At 33.2% G+C, this 21552-nt stretch overlaps 3 protein-coding genes across 3 annotated transcripts in view; 1 reads left to right on the forward strand and 2 right to left on the reverse strand.

The window, feature by feature from the left end:
* The window catches only part of LOC123703930, a 28003-nt gene extending 27083 nt beyond the window's left edge, over positions 1-920 (reverse strand). Inside the window, exon 1 of the mRNA XM_045652140.1 lies at positions 706-920. The gene's annotated coding sequence lies outside the window, so the exon portion shown is untranslated. The remainder of the gene's footprint in view (positions 1-705) is intronic.
* A 924-nt stretch (positions 921-1844) lies between these two features.
* Positions 1845-13960, reverse strand: LOC123704043. Its single transcript, XM_045652298.1, has 10 exons — positions 13426-13960; positions 12775-12916; positions 12243-12377; positions 11650-11869; positions 10979-11147; positions 10034-10182; positions 8819-9681; positions 7762-8264; positions 6032-6154; positions 1845-1974 (listed from the first exon to the last, which is right to left on the reverse strand). Exons 1-10 carry the CDS (start codon positions 13602-13604, stop codon positions 1860-1862), a joined length of 2598 nt encoding a protein of 865 aa, XP_045508254.1. The 5' UTR covers positions 13605-13960; the 3' UTR covers positions 1845-1859.
* Positions 13961-14220: 260 nt separating this feature from the next.
* On the forward strand, positions 14221-19831 carry LOC123704095 (BTB/POZ domain-containing protein 10). Its single transcript, XM_045652363.1, has 4 exons — positions 14221-14739; positions 15771-15967; positions 16492-16745; positions 19265-19831. Exons 1-4 carry the CDS (start codon positions 14382-14384, stop codon positions 19590-19592), a joined length of 1137 nt encoding a protein of 378 aa, XP_045508319.1. The 5' UTR covers positions 14221-14381; the 3' UTR covers positions 19593-19831.
* The last annotated feature ends 1721 nt before the right edge of the window (positions 19832-21552 follow it).

The following is a 21552-nucleotide window of genomic DNA, read 5'->3' on the forward strand; positions in this document are numbered from 1 at the left end:
TATGAGGTGGTTATAAGAATTACAAATAGGTAATTGCGAAGCCACGATTCACGAACCTAGTTCAAAAATAAAATAATCGGCGCATAGCTTTCATGCAAAACTCGATCCATGTGCAAACACACCCCCATCACTTTCATCCAGCATTCTTTTTACGTGACGCGTACTGTAGTACACCTTTAATAATAAATGCTTTCCGAATTGGTGGTAAATGTTAAAAATATGTAATGATGTTTCAAAAGTGCTTCATAAATGTTTGAGTTTAAGTTTTGAGTTTGAAATAACAAGAACAAGAACAACAACAAAATACTAATTATAAACCTACTAGCTATGCTCCTGTTGACCTTAGCGTGATGATATATAGCCTAAATAAATTGGCTATCTAACACCAAAGAATATTTCAAATTGGACCAGTAGTTTCTGAATGTAGTCAGAAATATGTGCATATGTGCACTTTTTTTGGTGTTTGTTGTACCTGTGAACTATCTTTGTCAATATAGTAAAATAATGATCATGATCATCATTATTGCGCAAACAAAGTGTTGTTTAGTTGTCAAACAGAATCGTCAGGGTGGCAACTGCATACACATTTTTGGTAACATGTGAATGAAGGATAATCTTTATTGAATTGAACATTTAATTGTTTAATTGCTAATGAAAAAAACTATTAATATTTAATAGACTTGAGTGAAAAAAGGGCAAAATTACCTTTATTCTGTCACCTATTGTTATAACTCGAACTAGTCTATTCTTATGAAAGCATCATCAATATATATGTTCACTTCACTTATTTCAGTACAAATAACACACAATTGATACATGAAAACATTATTTATTATTTAGGAATATCGACAAAACAGCTGCAATTCTGAATAATAATTTGTAATAATTAATCTGAAACTGAAACATCCCAATTCCTTGAGTTTTGACGCACCTTTGACGTATTCTGTCATGCTTCAAAACTGTTGTCGTTGACATAGATTATATAGGTACAAGTTACAACCAAGGTTACGTGTTACAGCCTGTGGTTACAACTGCAGTGAGTCGTTCAACCTTATTCATTGGAGTCGTTGAAGATTTACGACGTAGCTGCTAAGCGTAGCTGGTATCTACCTACCTATTGTTTCTATATGTAATGCGCGTGATGCGTGCAATCGATGCCAAATCAGTGACAGAATTTTAATTTTTCCCCTTTAAATTCGGCATTGTGCGCCACTGAGTCGCATTATGCTCTGTAATTGGAAAACTACCGTAGTAACCAAGAAGCTTATAATATTATTTGGCAGTAACTAATACTTAATCTGTGATGAGTGTGACTGCATCTACGTAAATACGGTGCGACCGAAGGAGCGGCTGACGCGACGTTGCCGCGTGATGACCGCGATCACCTCCGGATAGATTAGATTTTTTCTAAACAAGATGGTAAGCAGCGGCAACGTCGCGTGAACCGCTCGTTATGCGTTTGTCTTTACTTATATGGTGCTAAAAGTACAAACACGTAGCACAGTTGATAGATATATAGTGGATATATAATATACGTACATACTGTATATTGTGCACGTAGTGTTCTAGCACAGTTCTAGATGCAAGCAATTATCTTGTCTCGTTATTTATGGAAAGCGTGCACATGACGTATTATTATTAGAAAATGAAGACTCGAAATACTTTTTAACTTTTCCAATTATCTGTATTTGGTATATAAATTCAAAATATAATATTTAGACATGTAGGATAAGTTGGGTTTTAGGACTTGTAAGTAGGACTTTTAGAACAGAATATAGGATTTGTAGGATAAGTATGTCAACTGTGTCAAAATCAACATGTCAACAAAAATAAAACACGTCACATATCAAAACTGTATATTATATAGAGTGCGCGTCCACTCTGTTGGTCGCCAGCCCGCTGTTCGACATGTGCGCGTGCGTCTGGGCCGCTCGGAACACGTGCTGCAGGTGCACTGGGATACGGGATGATGAACTGCAATAAATAAATATTATTTTTTAAGTTTACTTTTCATAAATAATATCATTAGTACCTTAGATTACAAAATAAAAGACAGATGGAGCGTTGCCGAACTAAACCGAATAATTTATCGTCATTTTCAATAAAGCTATGTGTGCTGTCATTTCGCCGCTGCACTGTACGTACACGGTGCTTCTGTGTGCGTGTAATGTTGCCAGATATTGAAAAATTTCCCAAATTTTTCCCCGACTACGGAAAAAAGAGGGTTATGTTTTTCGAGTTTATGGATGTATGTATAATATGTATTTCTTTGACACGCCCTGCAGTATAAACCGTTGGACCGATTTTGATTTGTGAGGTTTCATTGCAATGATCTGAATTATTATATAATATATTAGTGGCGGTAGTGACGTAGATAGCCTACATAAATGAGAAGTCAAGTTTTAATTTTTATTTAAATTCTTTTATTACATAAAGTACCTGCCTACTAAAGTTATATATGGACAAAATAATTGTATTCAATTTTTTTGCAAATAAATTACATAAAAAAAGTTTCAATATTAACTATAATAATTATATTATTTTTTATTTTTCATAATATATGAATACGAATAGCGGTAGTTTTTAGTCGAGAATACGGGACACTTTATTTTCATCATATCCATCATGGAGTTCACATAAATTAAATCGCTAGCGAAAACGACTATGACGTTTTTAAGCTTTATAAAAGTAACAAAATAATGTATTATGCTTATTAAAATAATCTAATAATTATCATGAACCTTTAGTGCACTATACAAATAATCATATTCACGATCGAAAAATCCAACAGCATTACCCTGAAGATCTTTTAACCTTTTTACCGTTTTACCAATAAAAATGGCAAATTCATTTTCAAAATACTGGCAACATACGTTAAAGTTTTGTATTCCTTCATATCTGTAAAATTATTATTCGTATTAAAGAAATAAATCAGCCAAATAATCTACAGAAAACCTGTGAAACGATGTTTTATCTTTTTTTTTTGTTTTCGGGAACAAATTTTACAGCGTTTTATTTTCACAAGACGGCATTTTTTTACTAAAATTGCAAACCCTTTTTGACGTATTGCATGACACTTTATGCGCTATAGCACTGGTGCAGCGACGTATTTGTTTTTGATTTCGTATTTTCTTTGACAAGGGCGACGGGCGGTTGTCATGCTCCATCTGTACTTTATTTTGTAATCTAAGATTAGTACAATAATGGTGTATTTTTTTATCAGTTACATAATTGTTATTATATAACTGGTAATAAAATAAATGACCAATAATTGTTATCGCAATGACATGTGTCGACATCTAACTATATACTTATTATATTGATTGACAAAGGAAATAGATTTAGGTGTAATAGTCATGCTAGTTATGTATGCGTGTATACATAACTAGCATGCCTATTACACCTTATAAAAATACACGCTTATAAAAATATATATAACTAGCTTCCGCCCACGACTTTGTACGTGCATCCCCGTTTTTCCCCGTTCCCGCAAGAATTTCGGGAAATCCTTTCTTAGGGGACGCCTACGTTATGACATCTACCGCCATGCCAAATTTCAGCCCGATACGTCCAGTGGTTTGGTCTGTGCGTTGATAGATCACTATATCAGTCACCTTTGAGTTTTATATATATGGGTCATTATACAAAAATGGGGTAACTCAATGTCACCAGCCAATTTATACAAAGTCTTACTATATTTTAATCAAATAACAATCTATTTTAAAACAATAAAGCGTCCTTTATTTGGTCACTCACTTTCACTTCTTTATTTAAAATACAAATTGATAAAAAAACAAAATTAATACTTAAATAATCAGTACTTTGGCATGTCACAACTCCGAAAACCAACAATCAAGTGACTATTTTATAAACATTATCATTGATTATAGAAAACTTACTAATTCAGGACAATCTTTGATATACATAGTATTATATAGTATAACTTTCATAACGAAATGTTTAACATTTTATTTAAAAAATAAAAATAAACTTTGTCATCGTTTTTATTGGTCAGTCCGTTGTGTGTTTTTTAAATTTGAAATTCTCGCTAAATATCACCAATTCGAGGTCAAATCCCTGTCTAAATATTAATGTTGGTAATGAAGTTACTTGTGCATCCCATATTTTGATGGCCGTCATAACTGTACCAGCGCTAGGGTTGTGTTTGTCCTCTAAATTCGTGCTGCGCCAGTCAACATTTCAGTCCTATGGTGAGTCGTTATTTTATTGTTAAACTGATTTTTATTTACATTCATACATGGTTAAGTATGATTTGTAAAAATATAATTTGTTGATATTAGAAATAAGGCAAAAAAACATAATTTGTGATTATAATCTCATATTAAGTCCCTTTTTATCAATCCGCTGGCATCAGTCCTATGTCAGATATCGCGCCAGTGGACTGACGCGACCCCATAGTACTGATGATTCTATCGTTTTTGAGAACTTTTATCTTGATTGCTATTGGTATAAGCATTTCTATTTGATATTTCAGTTTAAAACATCATGCGCCACGCTAAAAGAAACTGAATTTGACTAGGGAAGAAACATTTAAAAAAGAGTAGCAAAGAAAAGAGCTATTGAAACAAACTACTAATAATTTTATTTAAAAGATCTTATTTTATTTTAATTATTGATTTTGATGCTTTCAGGGCATAGCTTGTTATATGTATTTATTAGATAAATACGTAAACGTATAATATTGTGAAGTAAAATTACCTCAAAATAACGTAAAAGTTAATTATTTTAATAACATTATAAAAATGTCAAAAGGCTCTTATGAAAACTCAGATGAGACTTTCATTCAAGCCTTTGGTTAAAAACCATGAACCATTTTATGAAAATTAGTACTTTTAACATAAATAATGTTAGATTTTTAGGGCTCCGAACCTCAAAAGGAAAAAACAGAACCCTTATAGGATCACTTTGTTGTCCGTTTGTCTGTTAAGACGTTTTTTTGAAGCGCGTGGAGGTATCAATCTGAAATTTATATTGAATACTCAACATTAAGAACCCTTGGGGCTGTAAAAAAATGAAACTTATAACGCAACGCAATTAAAAGATACCTACATCCGTGAATACTGCAAATTTCCGCAAAATTATATATTCGCAAGGGAATAAAAAAATACACAGGATGCTTGCCGTGTATACAGTCTTTAAATATGGTAAAAAGCAACGTCGTATAACACAAATAAAGGAAAAATTGCTAAAAGTGTAAATTTTAAGTTACAAACCTAATAAAAAATAGGTTTTTTAGGAGTCCAACTCGCACTTGGCCGTTTTTTTTGTTTCTATTGTTTGTGAATTACTTGAAATATTAAGTAAAACTAAGTCAAAGTAGTAAGTTAAGTAAGAGAGTAAGAATATTCACGTTGCGTTAAATGTCAGAAGGCTGTTTTGAAAATTGAGACATTGTTTTTTCCCAGTATCACAATATATTATAAATTATCATTTTTAAATGTAACTAAGTGATTTTAATACTTAAAAGACATGTGCCATTATTAAAACTGAGAGATTTGTAGTAATTTTCATTGAATTTCTTTGAGAATATTACAAAATTGTGTTTTTATCAGTACTATGTTAGCCTTGTCAGTCCCCTGGAGGCCAAATCCAGAAAATTTAAAATATCTCACAATCTACTTAAAAAAGTGGCTGGCCCGATTTGGAACAATATATTCATTAGATTAGCTATCACATACACCCTAATTTGTAATAATCTGATATAAAAAATATAGTAAACAAAATATCCTTAAAAGTTACCCCATTTTTGTATAATCACCCATATATAGAAGATAAGAGTAGGGAATAGCTACAAATAATTGATGTATCAAAATTACATATTATTATTTCCTACATATAAGATACTCTGTACATCCAGAGGGATAATTAATTTTTTGCCTAAATCTAACCCATTATTAGAAATTTTTTAAACTGAATTGCAAATAGTATAAATTTCCGTAAAATCTTATTGAAGGAGTCTTACTTAATATTGTTGAAAATAAATAAAATTTATTAAAAAAAAATAACAAACCCGCTCCACGTAGGCGGCGGATGGTGTGCCGAGGCTCCCTCCATTAATTTCACAGCCAGCGAGTCCCTAATGAGTTCTTCCGCAAAACTGCGCATCGCTGATAATAGTACTGCGTGCACTGCGCTGTAAAATTAAAAAAAAATAGTTCAAATTAATTCAAAAAATGGTGTTCTAGATCTTGTCTAAATCTTTATAGCTATACCTATAAAAGTAACTAAGGATATATCTCATTAACTTACATCACATCACCTATACATATTATGTATAATATTTAAAATTATTTTCTTTTGTTTCTTTGTTACGATTTAAGTGAAATAATTTAAATATGTAATAGAGCAGGCTCCAAGAAGATGTTCGTTTGCAAAAATAGCGGACCTAAATCTGACTTCTGATATATATTGTATAGATCCCAGACATCCCATAGACAGATGTTGCCAACCAGTTTTGTGGTCCCCCTGCCCGCACCCCGGTAATTAAATATGGCATACAAAGAAAAAAATAAAAATTTCCAAAACATATTGTGTGTGGTATCAAATGAAAGAGCTTATTGAGTAGATCACGAATATAATATAGCATACTATAACATTTCTTACACTTTCTCTAAGATTTTTTAGAAAATTTACGAAATTGCTCCATTTTTGAGTTAACTTTAAACCACTATAGATTGAAAACTCATGAATATATTTTTTAAATTCTTATTTTAAATAATTAACAATAGTCCATGATTGTTTACGATTCAATAGTTCGTAATATAATATAAGTGAGCTATATGTATGTGGTGGATTTGATGACCCCACAAAATGTTTTAAATTGCAAGGCGCAACTTTCATCACACAGAGGCTGATTCAAGAATGTTCTGCCATATTTTTCATTCTGTCAAACACAACAACAGTGCAGAGATATTAATTATTCTAAGCCCTGACACCGATATTTTTGTATTAGGCCTTTATTTCTGGCATAAACTTGAAAATATACTCGCCATCTTTGAATTCTCCCCCCACTCCCCCATGCAACTATTTCACTGTACGAACTATTGAATCGTAAACAATGGACTATTGTTAATTATTTAAAATAAGAGTTTAAAAAATATATTCATGAGTTTTCAATCTATAGTGGTTTAAAGTTAACTCAAAAATGGAGCATTTTCGTAAATTTTCTAAAAAATCTTAGAGAAAGTGTAAGAAATGTTATAGTATGTTATATATTCGTGATCTACTCAATAAGCTCTTTCATTTGATACCCCACACGGCATGTTTTGGAAATTTTTATTTTTTTCTTTGTATGCCATATTTAATTACCGGGGTGGGGGGAGGGGAACCACAAAACTGGTTGGCAACATCTGTCTATAGGATGTCTGGGATCTATACAATATATATCAGAAGTCAGATTTAGGTCCGCTATTTTTGCAAACAAAACTCCACTGAGAGTCCGGTCTATAAGTTGAAAACATAGTTAAACATTCTTTTACCATGAGAAAGCTGCATCTTTACCAATTAACATATTAACATATTTCACACTAGCTGCACCTCGCGATTTCACCCACGTGGCTCTGCTCCTCTTGGTCTTAGCGATATGATAGCCTTCGCCTTCCTCGATAAATAGGGTATCTAACACAAAAATATTTTTTCTAATCGGACCGGTATTTCCTGAGATTAGCGTGTTCAAACAAACGCTTCAGCTTTATAATATTATTATAGATTTATTGCCTTATTAAAAGTAAATAAACTCACCTATACGAATATCCGTTGCCCACATCCTCGTTCCGCAACTCAATCCCTATATCAGCACACTTCCGCTCAACAAACACGAACCTATGTCTCTCGTCATCACTAGCCACCGGTAAAACATTCAAATCCACCGCACTATCGCACTTTTTACGCACTACACTTTTCCTATCGCACACCACGTCGATATCTTCGTCAGAATCTGACAGGACCACCGAGTCTGTCACTTTGTATCTGTCAATGTCGAATATTGACAGGCTCGAGATGTCACTCGCGTTCGGGTAGACTTCTTTGATGTTTGACTCGAGGCTTCTAGTGTTTTCCATATCGTTCCATGATGACCATTCGTCTGTTTGTCTGTCTGGTTGTGTGTGAACGCTTTCCGGCCGTATCGGGTAGTAGCCGTGTAGTCTAGAGTATACAAGAATCTGTTTCGTTCGCCATATTTTTTCTGTGTTCGATTTGAAGTTTTCCGTCAGCAACTTGTTGATTAGTTTCGCTCTTGACCACTGTAAAAGAAATTAATATACTATAGTGTGTATTATTGCATTTTAATAATTGTACTTCTTGTTTTTACATATTGTTTTAAGAAGGAAAGTTATTTAATAAAATTAAATAATGTCAAAATTTAACAATGCATTGTCAAACACATATATATTTAGCATACAATGTGTTTATTATTACTGCAATTAATTGTAAACAATAGTCTTGACAGTAAAAATAGAACATACAAACAAACACATTTGTATTCCGATTTCTTATTTGTATGTTTATTTTGCACAACTAATATTCAGTCACTAGCCCTTATGTACATACTAGCTTTCGGCCCGCGGCTTCGCCCGCTTTATCGAAAACCTAATAAATTATATACTAAAACCTTCCTCTGAAATCACTCTATCTATTGAGGAAAAACCACATCAAAATCCGTTGCGTAGTTTTAAAGATTTTAGCATACAAAGGAACATAAGGACAGAGAAAGCAACTTTGTTTTATACTATGTAGTGATATGTGTCCAGAAATAGACATTTTATAATTACCATAATTATCTTTAAAAACAACTCACCTCAATATTTCTCCGTTTAGCAAAATCCAACTTCCAATACCGTTCTTCATTCTCAACAACAAACGGAAAACACTTGACAAAATCACTTTTCTTCGCCTCCTCACTAACCAGCGGTATTTTCTTTAACAAATACTTAACCACTTGCCGCACACTTGTCAATCGTTCCACTATCTTTTTAAACTCATCTAATTTCGTCTCTTTTTCTATAGAGTCATAGAAATTAAAGCCCAAATAACAATGATCGTTTTCTATATGACTCGGCAGTCTATTTCTTTCAATCCTCTGTTCGTTGAGCAGACTTTTAACTTCTGGTTTCAGTAATGAAACACCTTTTTTAATTTTCTTCACACCATTTTTGACGGGACTTATTTTGGCCGTTTGCACGTTGCCCTTCGAATTGATTACTATTTCTTGCACTTTACTCAAATCGAGTTTCCTATCCATTTCTAGGTAATATATTTTTCCTGTGGTCGGGTCCATGTATTTCATTATTCTTTTCTTCCACGGCTGTTCTATACTGCTCGGTATTTCGTCGGCTATTTGGTTCTCTGTGACGTCATTTTTAACAGGAGACTCCGGTGATTCCTTTTTAATATTCTTCACTAGCATGTCGTCTACGCTGACTGCCGTTTGATTCGCGAAGAAATCTAGCCAACTGTCATTTTCGTTGATATGATTATCTGTACTTTCGGTGGGTTCTTGTTTTATCTGTACTTCAGTATTATCTGTGCTCCTATCGTCTGTGTGTTCTGTGTCCTCTGTGTTGTCTGACGATAGTGTGTGTGTCGTGTCGTCGTCTTTGTACTCGTATTTTAACATCTCCGGTGTGCTGTATAGCCACACGTCTACTACTGTTTCAGCGCCTGAAATTAACAAAAAAATATTTATAAATACAAAACTTTTTTACAAACAAATATTTTGTTTCGAAAATATGTGTCAATGTCACAAAAAATAATCATTCACTCACTTTTTTAACCATTCATTCACAACGCGTTAACATGTCGTACACTTCAAATAATTCACAAATAACACGTTATAGAGTCCAGAACCACTCATAAATCTCACAATAACGAAACACAGTCTTACTAAATCATTTATTCACTCACTCGTTTAATTTATAACTTTCCATTCAATCACTTTATCTCGATCTTACGCGTTTACAAACCAACTCACAAAGTCACATCAACCAACTAACTCACTCACTCACTCACTCACCAAGCGTCTGCAGACCGGTGTAGTGGCGGTCGAGCGCTATCGTGTGCGTTAGTACAGCGGGCCGGTTCACGTCCGGTCGGGGGAAATGCAACTCGAGGGAAACGGGGAATTCTCCCCAGCCGCGACGCGATATGTGGAACGGCGGTTTTCTGTGGGGTATTTTGTAGAATGTAACTTATAGATATAACTTTCTACCCGTGGCGTAGTTTTATATACCAAAAAATTACACAAATACAACTCCATACGACTCTTAAAATGCAGAATTAAAAAGAGTTGGGTAATTTTAATGATTGCATACATAGAACAGACAATCAGATGATTTTTTCATTTTTTCTATACTATGTAGTGATGATAAACTATAATAAAAACATCTTGTCCCACTGCATAAAACAAAAAATAAAATTGCAAAATTAATCGTCGTACAACTATAAATAACAAAACACACTCCTATGAGGTCGTCAAAAAATGTCCGAGCGGTGTTGTTTAAAAGATTCAATGAAATTAAAACCTTATTCCGTGGCAATAATGTTCAAAGTCTGCATCACACACGAAAAGTTATATTTATTATACACACATAGACAAGGCTATACGTCGGACAATTTTAGAGCGTGATTGTGAGTCTAGTTCATTGGACGTCAATTTTTTTATTACTGTAAGGAGTAACTATTAGTTAGTAGTACCAGTTTATTATTTACAACAACAACAAAAAAATATATACAATGATTTGTACTGACTTAATTTTTTTGTTGCGGCGCACACGCAATCAAGAACAATTTTTAATTATAAGTGATTTTACTAAGAGCAATCTAAGATCTTTACTTTTTAACTATAATTTTTTTTTTTCATTATAAACCTAATTTTGAATTTTTTTTTGTTATTTTTTCCTCTCTTTCATTGCAAATCGCAAATGAATGACAAATTTGGGGCCTAACACTTCTATTATACCTCAAATGCACGACATGGTGCGGCGCGTACGAGTGGTGCAGCCGCGCGGTCACGGCCGTCACGACCGCGGACAGGTCCGGGCTCGCGTGCGGTCCTCGCACGTACAGCAGCCACTTGTGCGTGGACCGGTCCAGGCGAGACGCGGGCGGGACGTATTTCGATGTGTTGCCTGTAAATTAGGCAATTAAATAGGCAATTAGGTTTTAAATCGCGATAGTTGTGCCCGCAATTTCATTCGCCCGTTTGTAGATTGAAGTTCAGAAATAAGGCTTTTTAATGGGGATAATTTAAACGGAATTCATTCCTGAATCCTGATATTATTCGATGTTTATCGTAAATAAAGCATTATGAATTATGAGCCGATGCTTTGTACACTAAACTACTGTACAAAAACTATAAAATCTCTTTTCTTTTATTTGCTTTAAAATCAAAAAGTCTAATTTCTAAATGTTATAATATGTACTTGTAAAAGAAAATTCTCAAATCAAAACAAACACAAATATTTCTTAATTTTGCATGACAAAAATGAAATTTATGAAATTTAAATACAATATAGATGTAGCTCAACTTTGATTATATTTTCAATTCGTTTGACGTAACAGTTATGACGTCACAAGTTCACAACATGTCGCTGAATCTATCCTATTCATTATTATCAGAATTAAACTCACCTATAATAATCCTGTATCGATGTTTCATTTTATTCCTTGTGATTTCATCTAACGTCAACACATTTTCAACTTTCGGCTCAATATGCCGCGGTATCTTCTTCGGTCTGTTTGACGTTTCCGGTATAATCTCTTGCGGTTCCTTTTGATCTTCAGGCACTTCCGGTCTGAGGGTTTTCGTCGAATCGGCTGATATTGTGTAGTTCCTTGTTTGTAACATTGCCTGGAAGAGACATGTTATATTTTTAAATAATATTTTGGGTATGTAATATTTCTTTAAATTGTAGTGTAGATTTTTACGTCACTTATTAACTTTGTAAAATATTTTGTCGTTCCGTAAGTAAATACTAAAAACATAATATGTTAATTATTGATATTTCAAATTTGTAAGATAGGTTATGAGTATTAAAATTGAAATAGACTTTATATACAGAACTGGCGAAACTTAGCATACATGATTATATCTAGGGTCTATGCAAAATTTCATATATGTAGTTTCGGTCACTTGTTTTCACATGAAGGAAGAACACAAAACTATTCTAATAAAGATTTACGTTTATTATACTAGTAGAATGTTAAAAAAAATTGTAACTCACCGAATAATCCTTCCTTGTTTTATTTCTGGGCCCTCTAAATTTGAAAATCTCATCCAAATCGGCCGTTTTCTTTCCGAGTAACTTACGAACGGACGGATGCAGTCTGCGTTGACCATCGCGGAGTAGTTGAGCTACCTGAAATGTATACAAAATGCATTAATTATTATAGTAGTACATACACTTATTATTTAACAACAATAAGTATAAAAAATTAAACAAAGAAGTGACTTGAATTTCTACATATTTTTTCATTTTCAATTGTCGCCTCAATCTTAAATATTTTGTAATCTTTAATGATAAGTTTTATATCTCTTCAATTAAAAAAGAAAAAAAAATTATATAAAGCTTTGCAGTTTAAGCTATTCGCTATTTAAAATAACAGATATGGGTGTAAAATATGTCAAACAACAGGCATGGGTGTAATATTCACTCAACAATCACATATTTCATATTCTTTTAAGTTTTTGAAACTATATATTCTGGAATTTTTAATGTGAATGTCATTTTAAACAAATGAATACATAAAACATACCTCAGTTTTAGCTCTCGGTTCGGCTTGAGCGGCAATATCGTCGTTTATTTGACTTGCCGTCAATTGTAGCTTCTGATCCTTATAGTAATTATTGACGAGGGTATACCTCAGCTGATGTAGATACCTGCGTGCTGTGGTCATCCTGTAATATGGTTTATTTGCTTCAAAAAAATTGTATATAAATAATTTATTCATAACTTTCCGCCCGCTTTGTTTGTAACCTATTAAATTATGTATAAAAACATTCCTCTTGAATAACTCAATGTATTTAAAAAAAAGTACCTTAAATATGGCAAATATAAAACGAATATTGTAATTATTTCTACACCATAGTCTAGAACTAGTACAACTAGTCCGGAAAAAGATAACTCAAAGAAAACAACATTTATAAATGTCTTACAATATCTACACCCTATAGGTATAGAACATAATCATAATTTATTATTTAACATAAAATCTTGCTTTAAAATGTCAATTTATTAATTTAAGAAAATAAAAGAAAAAAATGTAGGCACATGCTCAATAAATGACTCATGTAAACAAAACATAAGTTAAACCGACAATAATATTGTTTTACTAAACAATAGTAGCGCATAAAATTTACGCGTAGTTGATTCAAAATCACGAATATAACATTCCATTCAGACTAACCTTTGATCTATTAGCATAACTTCGTTTTCCCTGGCTTCAACTTCATTAGCGAATTCACGGTGAATGATTTTCTTGATTCTATCTATTTTCTCTTCCTCGTTTATCTTTGGCGGTTCTTCTTTTACACAAACCGGCGCTTCCGGATAATCGGGATCATGATATTCCTCCTTGCTATCCATTTTATATACAATCACACTATATCAATTGTACGCCCATAAATTAATAATAACAACTGTGATTTACACTCGCACGGCACGTGAAAGAATACTTTTATCACATTTCTCTCAACGTGAAAGGTTTGAACTGGTTTTATATCACTTTACTTATTTATAAAATAAAACTGTCCCTTTTTGGACAATTTCCGCGTTTGACAGAAGTAAGGTCAACAACCGAGTTATGATAATCGTTACGTTTGGGTAGGTACTTTTTTACTCGCAAAATCACATTCACAAATCACAATGCGGCTTGCAAATTTTCCGCGCAAGCTCGCTTCAGAAACTTGGAAAGTTGGAAATAGAAGTCATATTACATGCAACATGGTTGACAGTTTGCATAACGTTATTTTAGCCTAAATGTAGGTAAATTAAATAAAAAAACTCGATTTATAAAATGAAACTATATTATGAAATGATCATACACAAATATTTTTTTAAATAATTATTGAGTCATAGAAAATAACAAAAAAATAATATTATTAATACCGATTTTATGGACATCCCTATTGCTTGACACAAAACAAATATTATATTATATTACTTGCTCTGTGATTATATTCGTTAATCTGTACCTGACAGCTGTGAGCTGACGTTTGTAATTTGTATTGCAGTTTCTTGATCGTTCGCTTTGTTACTAGAAGAATTATTACCACGACGAAATCTCCAAACCAGCGGGCTCCGTCGCGGCGCAGGCAGTCAAGCATCGAGCGGGATGTGAGGGCTCGACACGAGCGTGCTTCCATGTCCGATACGCAGGCTAGAGGCCACCAGGCCATGTCCGATTCGAGACGCCCATTCTTCTATCCTGACAGCAGCAGCGACACTGAAGAGTATATGCGAGATAGCGAAGAGCGTCGCAAGCGTTTGTCGAAACGTAACAACATACCGAACATCCGTAGGAACCCAAGTATGCTGCCGAAAACGCAGTCGCCAAACGCGCCTATACCGTCTACGTCGAATCAGGACCAGGGCAAAGAGAAGAAGAACCAGCTATGTGATGATAGGATCACGCTAGTGGTGGATAACACTAGGTTCGTGGTGGATCCTGCGCAGTTTACTGCTCATCCTAACACCATGCTTGGCACTATGTTCAGTTCTGGTAAGTTTTTTTGTTAATTTTATGTGTTATTCAACATTTGTGACGAATATAAGTTTAGTATGACTAAAACATAATAAATTCAATTTATTACAACAAAGAGTGAATTTGTTTAAATAAAATTGTTATAAAGTTTATTTGTATTTATATTATCTTTTACAAGAAGTATAATATGTATATGAATCTCTCACAATTGTCCAATTGTGTAGAATTTAATCTACAAACCAATTAAAACATATTATTAAAATTTAAAATAAATTAATAAGATTGTAGTTATGGTAACATGAACTATCAACCCTGTCTATCCCTGTATCTCTAGTGAGATAAAAAAAATACTAATAAAAGTGTAATATTTTTACCTAAAAACCTAATTTCGAAAACACTATACAGGAAGTGGTTGTAATCTAATGAAAGTATATTTTGTTGTTATATAATTCTCTGTGATTAAAAATTAATTCTTTGTCATTAAAAATTACTTCCTACTTCCTACTAATATTATAAATGTGAAAGTGTAAGAATCTATGGATGTTTGTTACTCTTTTGTGCGAAAACCACTGAACAGATTTTGATTGTACTTGTTAGTGGTGTAACTGATGTACCAGAATAATACATAAGCTAAAGAAAATATGTTTGTTTCATTGCTAGCATTTGTGGGTAAAAACATGCATCACAGCTAGTTATTGATATAATGGTTATTGTAACATGATTTATATATTTTTCAACGTTTTATGTTAGCATAAAAATAACATAACATAAAAATTGCATTTATGTAACTTTTCAACCAACTTAAAAAAAGGAGGAGGTTCTCAATTCAACTGTTCAGTTAAGCTTCTTGTATTTTATTTTTAATTTATAATTTGTAACATTTCACAACAGGCAATGGCTGAAAAACAGCAGTGAAAGCACTGGCCTATTCTGTAAACGTCCATTTGTGATAAACTGTTATTTTACATGTGTATTTTATATGTATGTATTTCTTTTGTGAATTAAATAACTTCCATTTTAATTATTTAAGTGTTTATCTAAATTTCCAGGCTTAGAATTCACGCACCCAAACGAGCGGGGCGAGTACGAAGTCGCCGAAGGTATATCGGCGACTGTGTTCCGTGCTATACTCGAGTACTACAGAGGTGGGACTATCAGGTGTCCGCCGACTGTGTCCGTGCAGGAGTTGAGAGAGGCATGTGACTATTTGCTCGTGCCGTTTGACGCTAATACTGTTAGATGTCAGGTTAGTTGGGAATTTATGTTTAGATTATTATTGACATTATTCTAAAAGAGCAACTGCAGACTTTCCAACTCTTTTATAGAAACTGCTTTCCGAACCAAGTAAAATAATTTTTAAATTTGATCAATTATTTTTTGAGGTAAATCTAAAGAAACAATTTGTCTCATTTAACCCATTGGCTGAGGGATTAATACAGTAGTTCTTAAGAGTAATTACTGTCATTATTGTTGCTTTACATATTCACTAGCTTATCGCCCGCGGCTTCGCCCGCTTTCTCTTAAACGATTTGAGATTTAAACTATCCTATCTCTCAAGTTGGATCGAACTGCACATGGTGTGCGAATTTTATAATAATCGGTTTAGGAGTCCATTGAGGACAAACATTGTGACATGAGATTTATATATATTAAGATAATAATAATATTCCACATTTGAGGAACACGTGAACCTATTCATTAGTTTCATTTTTTTAAAATATAAAATGATATTTTGACGATTCAATAATACATTAACATTATTTCTTCCAGAACCTCCGAGGCCTGCTTCACGAGCTATCCAACGAGGGTGCCCGTCGTCAATTCGAATCTTTCCTAGAACGGTTGATCCTACCCCTCATGGTGGAATCAGCCCAGCGTGGAGACAGGGAATGCCATGTTGTGGTGTTGCTTGATGATGACTCTGTAGAGTGGGACGAGGAGTACCCCCCACAAATGGGGGATGAGTACAGCCAGACGGTGTTGTCCACACCGCTGTACAGGTTCTTCAAGTATATTGAGAATCGGTGAGTTTTTTGGTGTAATGCGTGTATTTTAATTCTTTAAATATTTTCGATTAACACAATAGTATGTAATATTGCTCTATGAATAGTCTGTTAATGGCTGTTTCTTATATATAAACTAGATTTCCGCCCGCGGCTTCGCCCGCGTTTGCAAAGGAAAACCCGCATAGTTCCTGTTCCCGTGGGATTTCCGGGATAAAAACTACCCTATGTGTTAATCCAAGTTACCCTCTATATGTGTGCTAAATTTCATTGTAATCGGTTCAGTAGTTTTTACGTGAAAGAGTAACAAACATCCATACATCCATACAAACTTTCGCCTTTATAATATATATTAGATATTAGATTAGATGTTTATAGTTGATTGTAGTGCAATTTTTTTTCCGTTTATAGTTGAGTAGAAAAAAATATTTTAATTTTAAGCTATTTTATTTTCAACTTTAAACTAATTCCGACGAGAATATGATTACAAAACTTAAATCATTTTTTCTATTATACGCATTACATTAATTTCTGGCTAACTACAAACGAATATTTTTCTACTACAAACCTCTAGGACCATTTATGAGTCATTTTTACCCTTTGTAAAAAAACGTCTCCGAAGAGAAATTAGTTTTAAGTAGAAAATAAAATTGAAAATATTTTTAAATACTTTTTTTACTCATCTACAAACGAAAAAAGTTGCGCTGCAATAAACTGCAAACGTTAATCTACATAATATAAGAAACTGCATTTCCGCCCGCGGCTTTGCCCGCGCAGTCAAAGAAAAACCCGCATAGTTCCCGTTCCCGTGGGATTGCCGGGATAAAACCTATCCTATTTCCCGGGGTAAAAAGTAGCCTATGTCCTTTCTCGGGTATCAAAATATCTCTATACCAAATTTCATGCAAATTGCTTCAGTAGTTAAGGCGTGATTGAGTAACAGACAGACAGAGTTACTTTCGCATTTATAATATTAGTATGAAGTATGGATATATAATAAATCTGTAGAAGGGTCAATTCTGTACATTGAAAATATTGAAAAAATAAATAGCAGGGTGTTACTGGATCGATACCAAGGCCAAATATGTGATTAAAAAAATTTTTGTCTGTCTGTCTGTCTGTATGTTCAGGCATCACGTGAAAACTAACGGTTCGATTTCGATGAAACTTAGTATAATTATACCTTATTATCCTGGGCATAAAATAGGATACTTTTTATCCCGAAAAAGTACGTAGAACAAAAATAAATCTTAATTTTTCCGCGCGGACGGAGTCGCGGGCGGAAGCTAGTTTATAATATTATAGTATGGATTAACACAACAGTATGTAATATTACTCCATGAATAGTCTGCTAATGGCCTTTTCCAGTTGTTTCTTATAGATAAATGTTTGTAGTTGATTGTAGTGCAATTTTTTTCCGTTTATAGTTGAGTAGAAAAAAATATTTTAATTTTAAGCTATTTTATTTTCAACTTTAAACTAATTCCGACGAGAATATGATTACAAAACTTAAATCATTTTTTCTATTATACGCATTACATTAATTTCTGGCTAACTACAAACGAATATTTTTCTACTACAAACCTCTAGGACCATTTATGAGTCATTTTTACCCTTTGTAAAAAAACGTCTCCGAAGAGAAATTAGTTTTAAGTAGAAAATAAAATTGCTTAAAATGAAAATATTTTTTAATACTTTTTCTACTCACCTACGAATAAAAATGCACTGCAATAAACTGCAAACGTTTATCTACATATCTACATAAAAGAAATAAATGGATAAAAATATCTTTTGCCATTTTGGGGGACAACTTTTTTTGTTATATTTTTCGTAGCAACTACAAACAAAATATGTCACTACTACATCTTTCAAATTAACACAAAAAAATAAATAAAAATGACGTGTGGCATACTATGCCTTCAAGCCACACCTCCGCCCGTCGGAGTGGGGAGCGTGAGATTTTTTTGTTACGGAATTTCTCGATTCGGTCCCCGCGCTCAAGGCCCGCGATAGAAGCTATGCAATAGCTTAAAATATATGATTGATGTGTATCCTGAAGTAATAAAGTATTTTATTTGATTTGATTTAATTTTTGTGTACATAAAAAATGTAAACGAGCATATCTATCAAAACGTTTTTGGAAACACATATACATCATACAATATTACATCAAATACAATATTTACATCAAAAACACCATAGAAAACAAGTGATAACTGCGTTAAAAACAACCGACTTCAAACTTGCACTTGCAAAATTTACAAATACCTACAGACAAAAATGCTCATAAAATAAAAACTACTGGGCCTATCCGAATAAAATTTTTATGGGACCAATTCGACACCATCCCGCATCGAACAAAAAAAGAATCACGTAAATCGGTTCAGAAACCTCGGAGTAATCGGTGTACATACATAAAAAAAAAAAATATACCGGCCGAATTGATAACCTCCTCCTTTTTTTTGAAGTCGGTTAATAATAGTCATTTCGTAAGCATCTATTTTATTAATTTTATTAACACATTATATTTCTAATTGCAGAGACGTTGCAAAACAAGTGATGAAGGAACGGGGGCTCAAGAAAATCCGTCTCGGCGTAGAAGGGTACCCAACTTACAAGGAAAAGGTCCGCAAACGACCGGGCGGTCGTGCTGAAGTCATTTACAATTACGTCCAACGTCCATTCATACACATGTCCTGGGAAAAAGAGGAAGCGAAGAGCCGCCATGTCGATTTTCAGTGCTTTAAATCGAAATCGGTAACAAACTTGGCTGAAGCCACCGCAGACCCTGTTATAGAATTGGAGCCGGTGAGACGTGATGATGTGGAGGTCCCGGAGAACCAAGATGTCCAAGAGGACGAACAGTGACTGTTTGTGACGCGGGTTGTGCGTGTTATGGCGGTGTTTTGTTGGTGACTGTGGGATAAGGGTGCTTTTACACCAATGTGCGAACATGTGTAGCGAGAGTGTTTGTAAAGAAACAATTGTATGCCTTCATTTAGTTTGGAGTGAAGTGTTTAGCGTTTGAAGCGATACTTGGGAATGCGATTGTTGGTGGAGAAGCACCCTTAGTGTTTGGAAATGTGAAAGTACCCGCAAATTTTGAGAATTTGTGACTACCCGCGTTTGGTAAAGTGAAAGTACGGTACTTGAGGAAACTTAAAATTGTTATTGTAAAAGTGGTGACTACCCGCTTTTTTGGAATTGTGAAAGTTCTTTTTTTGTATATACGGGTAGTGGTGTGCTAAATAGATAGATATATAATTAAATTTTGTAAACGCCCGCGATGTAGGAATGTGTTTTGTATACAAGTATAGGTAAATAGCTAAATTCCTGCAATAATGCAGATTTTTGTATTAAAATTGAGAAGGTTATGGACTTTTATGTATATCTGTATATTTCGGTCTATATATATTATAATAACTAGCTGTGCCCTGCAATTTTACTCGCATTGCTCCGCTCCTGTTTGTCTTAGCGTAATGATATATAGCCTATAGCCTTCCTCGATAAATGGGCTATCTAACAGTGCAATAATTTTTCAAATCGGACTCGTGGTTCCTGAGATTAGCGCGTTCAAACAAACAAACTCTTCAGCTTTATAATATTAGTGTAGATTAAACTCAAGAGTTTGTTTGTACGCACAAATCTCAAGAACTACGGGACCGATTTGAAAAATTATTTTAGCGTTGGATATGTATGTAATCCTTGAGTGCTTATAGACTATATATGTACCACGAGAAAAGACGGATCGTACCGCTAGTATATAAATATTAAATACAAGCGTTTATTTAGAGTGAATGATGAAGAAATTGTACTACGAGAATTAAAACTACCCAAATTTTTTATAAGTGTTTTGAAAATTCATATTACTTTTATAATTTGCGAACTACAGTTTAGTTTTCATGCAGAAATATAACTAGTAGTCTTGTATGTAACTACCCACATTCATTGTAAAAGAATGTTGAAATATTTAACTACCCACAAGTTTTTTATATGATTGTAAAATTGTTTATGAAAGTAAATATTTACAAGTACGCTTTGTATTTTAATTAAAATGGCAAATATCTTATAAAATAATTTACCTATTTTAATATGGGTATCTATGAATATAAAATTATCATGTGTTTGTAACTAACCATCTCCAAAACGGCTGGACCGATTTTCATTAAATTGTGTATATTTGGTAGGTCTAAGTGTAAACTATATTACATTTAACGTATTTATAAGGGTGTGAGAATATATGCCAGGTTAGTTATTTTAATAAAATATTTAGGCTATTACAATATTAATAATTAAAATATTAGAAAGTGTTCGTTCTGGAATTGAAAATATTACCCGATTGTGACTTATTAACCACTACAAGTAAAATTGCTTAAAAATAAAGTTGCATCAAATTTGATAACTCCTTTTAGTATATTGGTAACGCCAATACATTTGAAGAAATTAAAGTGCGTAAAAGTTAAATTCAATAGTTCATTTAAATGTAGTAAAGAAAAGACAAAAATCACTATGTATAAGATAACTTGATGTGATACATTTTTATTATTTTTATCTGTATGATTTCAATTAAAATTGCGATTTACTGGGTAAAGTAAAATAAACGAAAAATTAATTCAGTGTTTAATAATTTATTTTTTTTTTTTATCAAATGAGTAGAAATAATCGAAGTTCGGACGTTTTTTCACGATATTTTTTAAATGGTACCACCATCATGGACCAATTATTGGTCCATGATGGTACATAACAGCTACCAAAGCTACATTGTTACTTATAACTCAAACTCAAACATCTATTTGATTCAATTAGACTTCTTTTAGAAGCACTTTCG

Source organism: Colias croceus, chromosome 28, assembly GCF_905220415.1.
Source record: "Colias croceus chromosome 28, ilColCroc2.1".
Lineage (NCBI taxonomy): Eukaryota > Metazoa > Arthropoda > Insecta > Lepidoptera > Pieridae > Colias > Colias croceus.

Bases quoted from the DNA above. Each gene is read 5' to 3' on its own strand.
- LOC123704095 (XM_045652363.1), top strand. From the start codon at position 14,382: ATGTCCGATACGCAGGCTAGAGGCCACCAGGCCATGTCCGATTCGAGA. The intron at 14,740-15,770 runs GTAAGTTTTTTT...CTAAATTTCCAG, and splicing joins TGGCACTATGTTCAGTTCTG to GCTTAGAATTCACGCACCCA. The intron at 16,746-19,264 runs GTGAGTTTTTTG...TTCTAATTGCAG, and splicing joins TTCAAGTATATTGAGAATCG to AGACGTTGCAAAACAAGTGA.
- LOC123704043 (XM_045652298.1), bottom strand. From the start codon at position 13,604: ATGGATAGCAAGGAGGAATATCATGATCCCGATTATCCGGAAGCGCCG. The intron at 10,183-10,978 runs GTATAATAGAAG...AATACCCCACAG, and splicing joins CACCATGTCGTGCATTTGAG to AAAACCGCCGTTCCACATAT. The intron at 6,155-7,761 runs GTGAGTTTATTT...TTAATTTTACAG, and splicing joins GGCAACGGATATTCGTATAG to CGCAGTGCACGCAGTACTAT.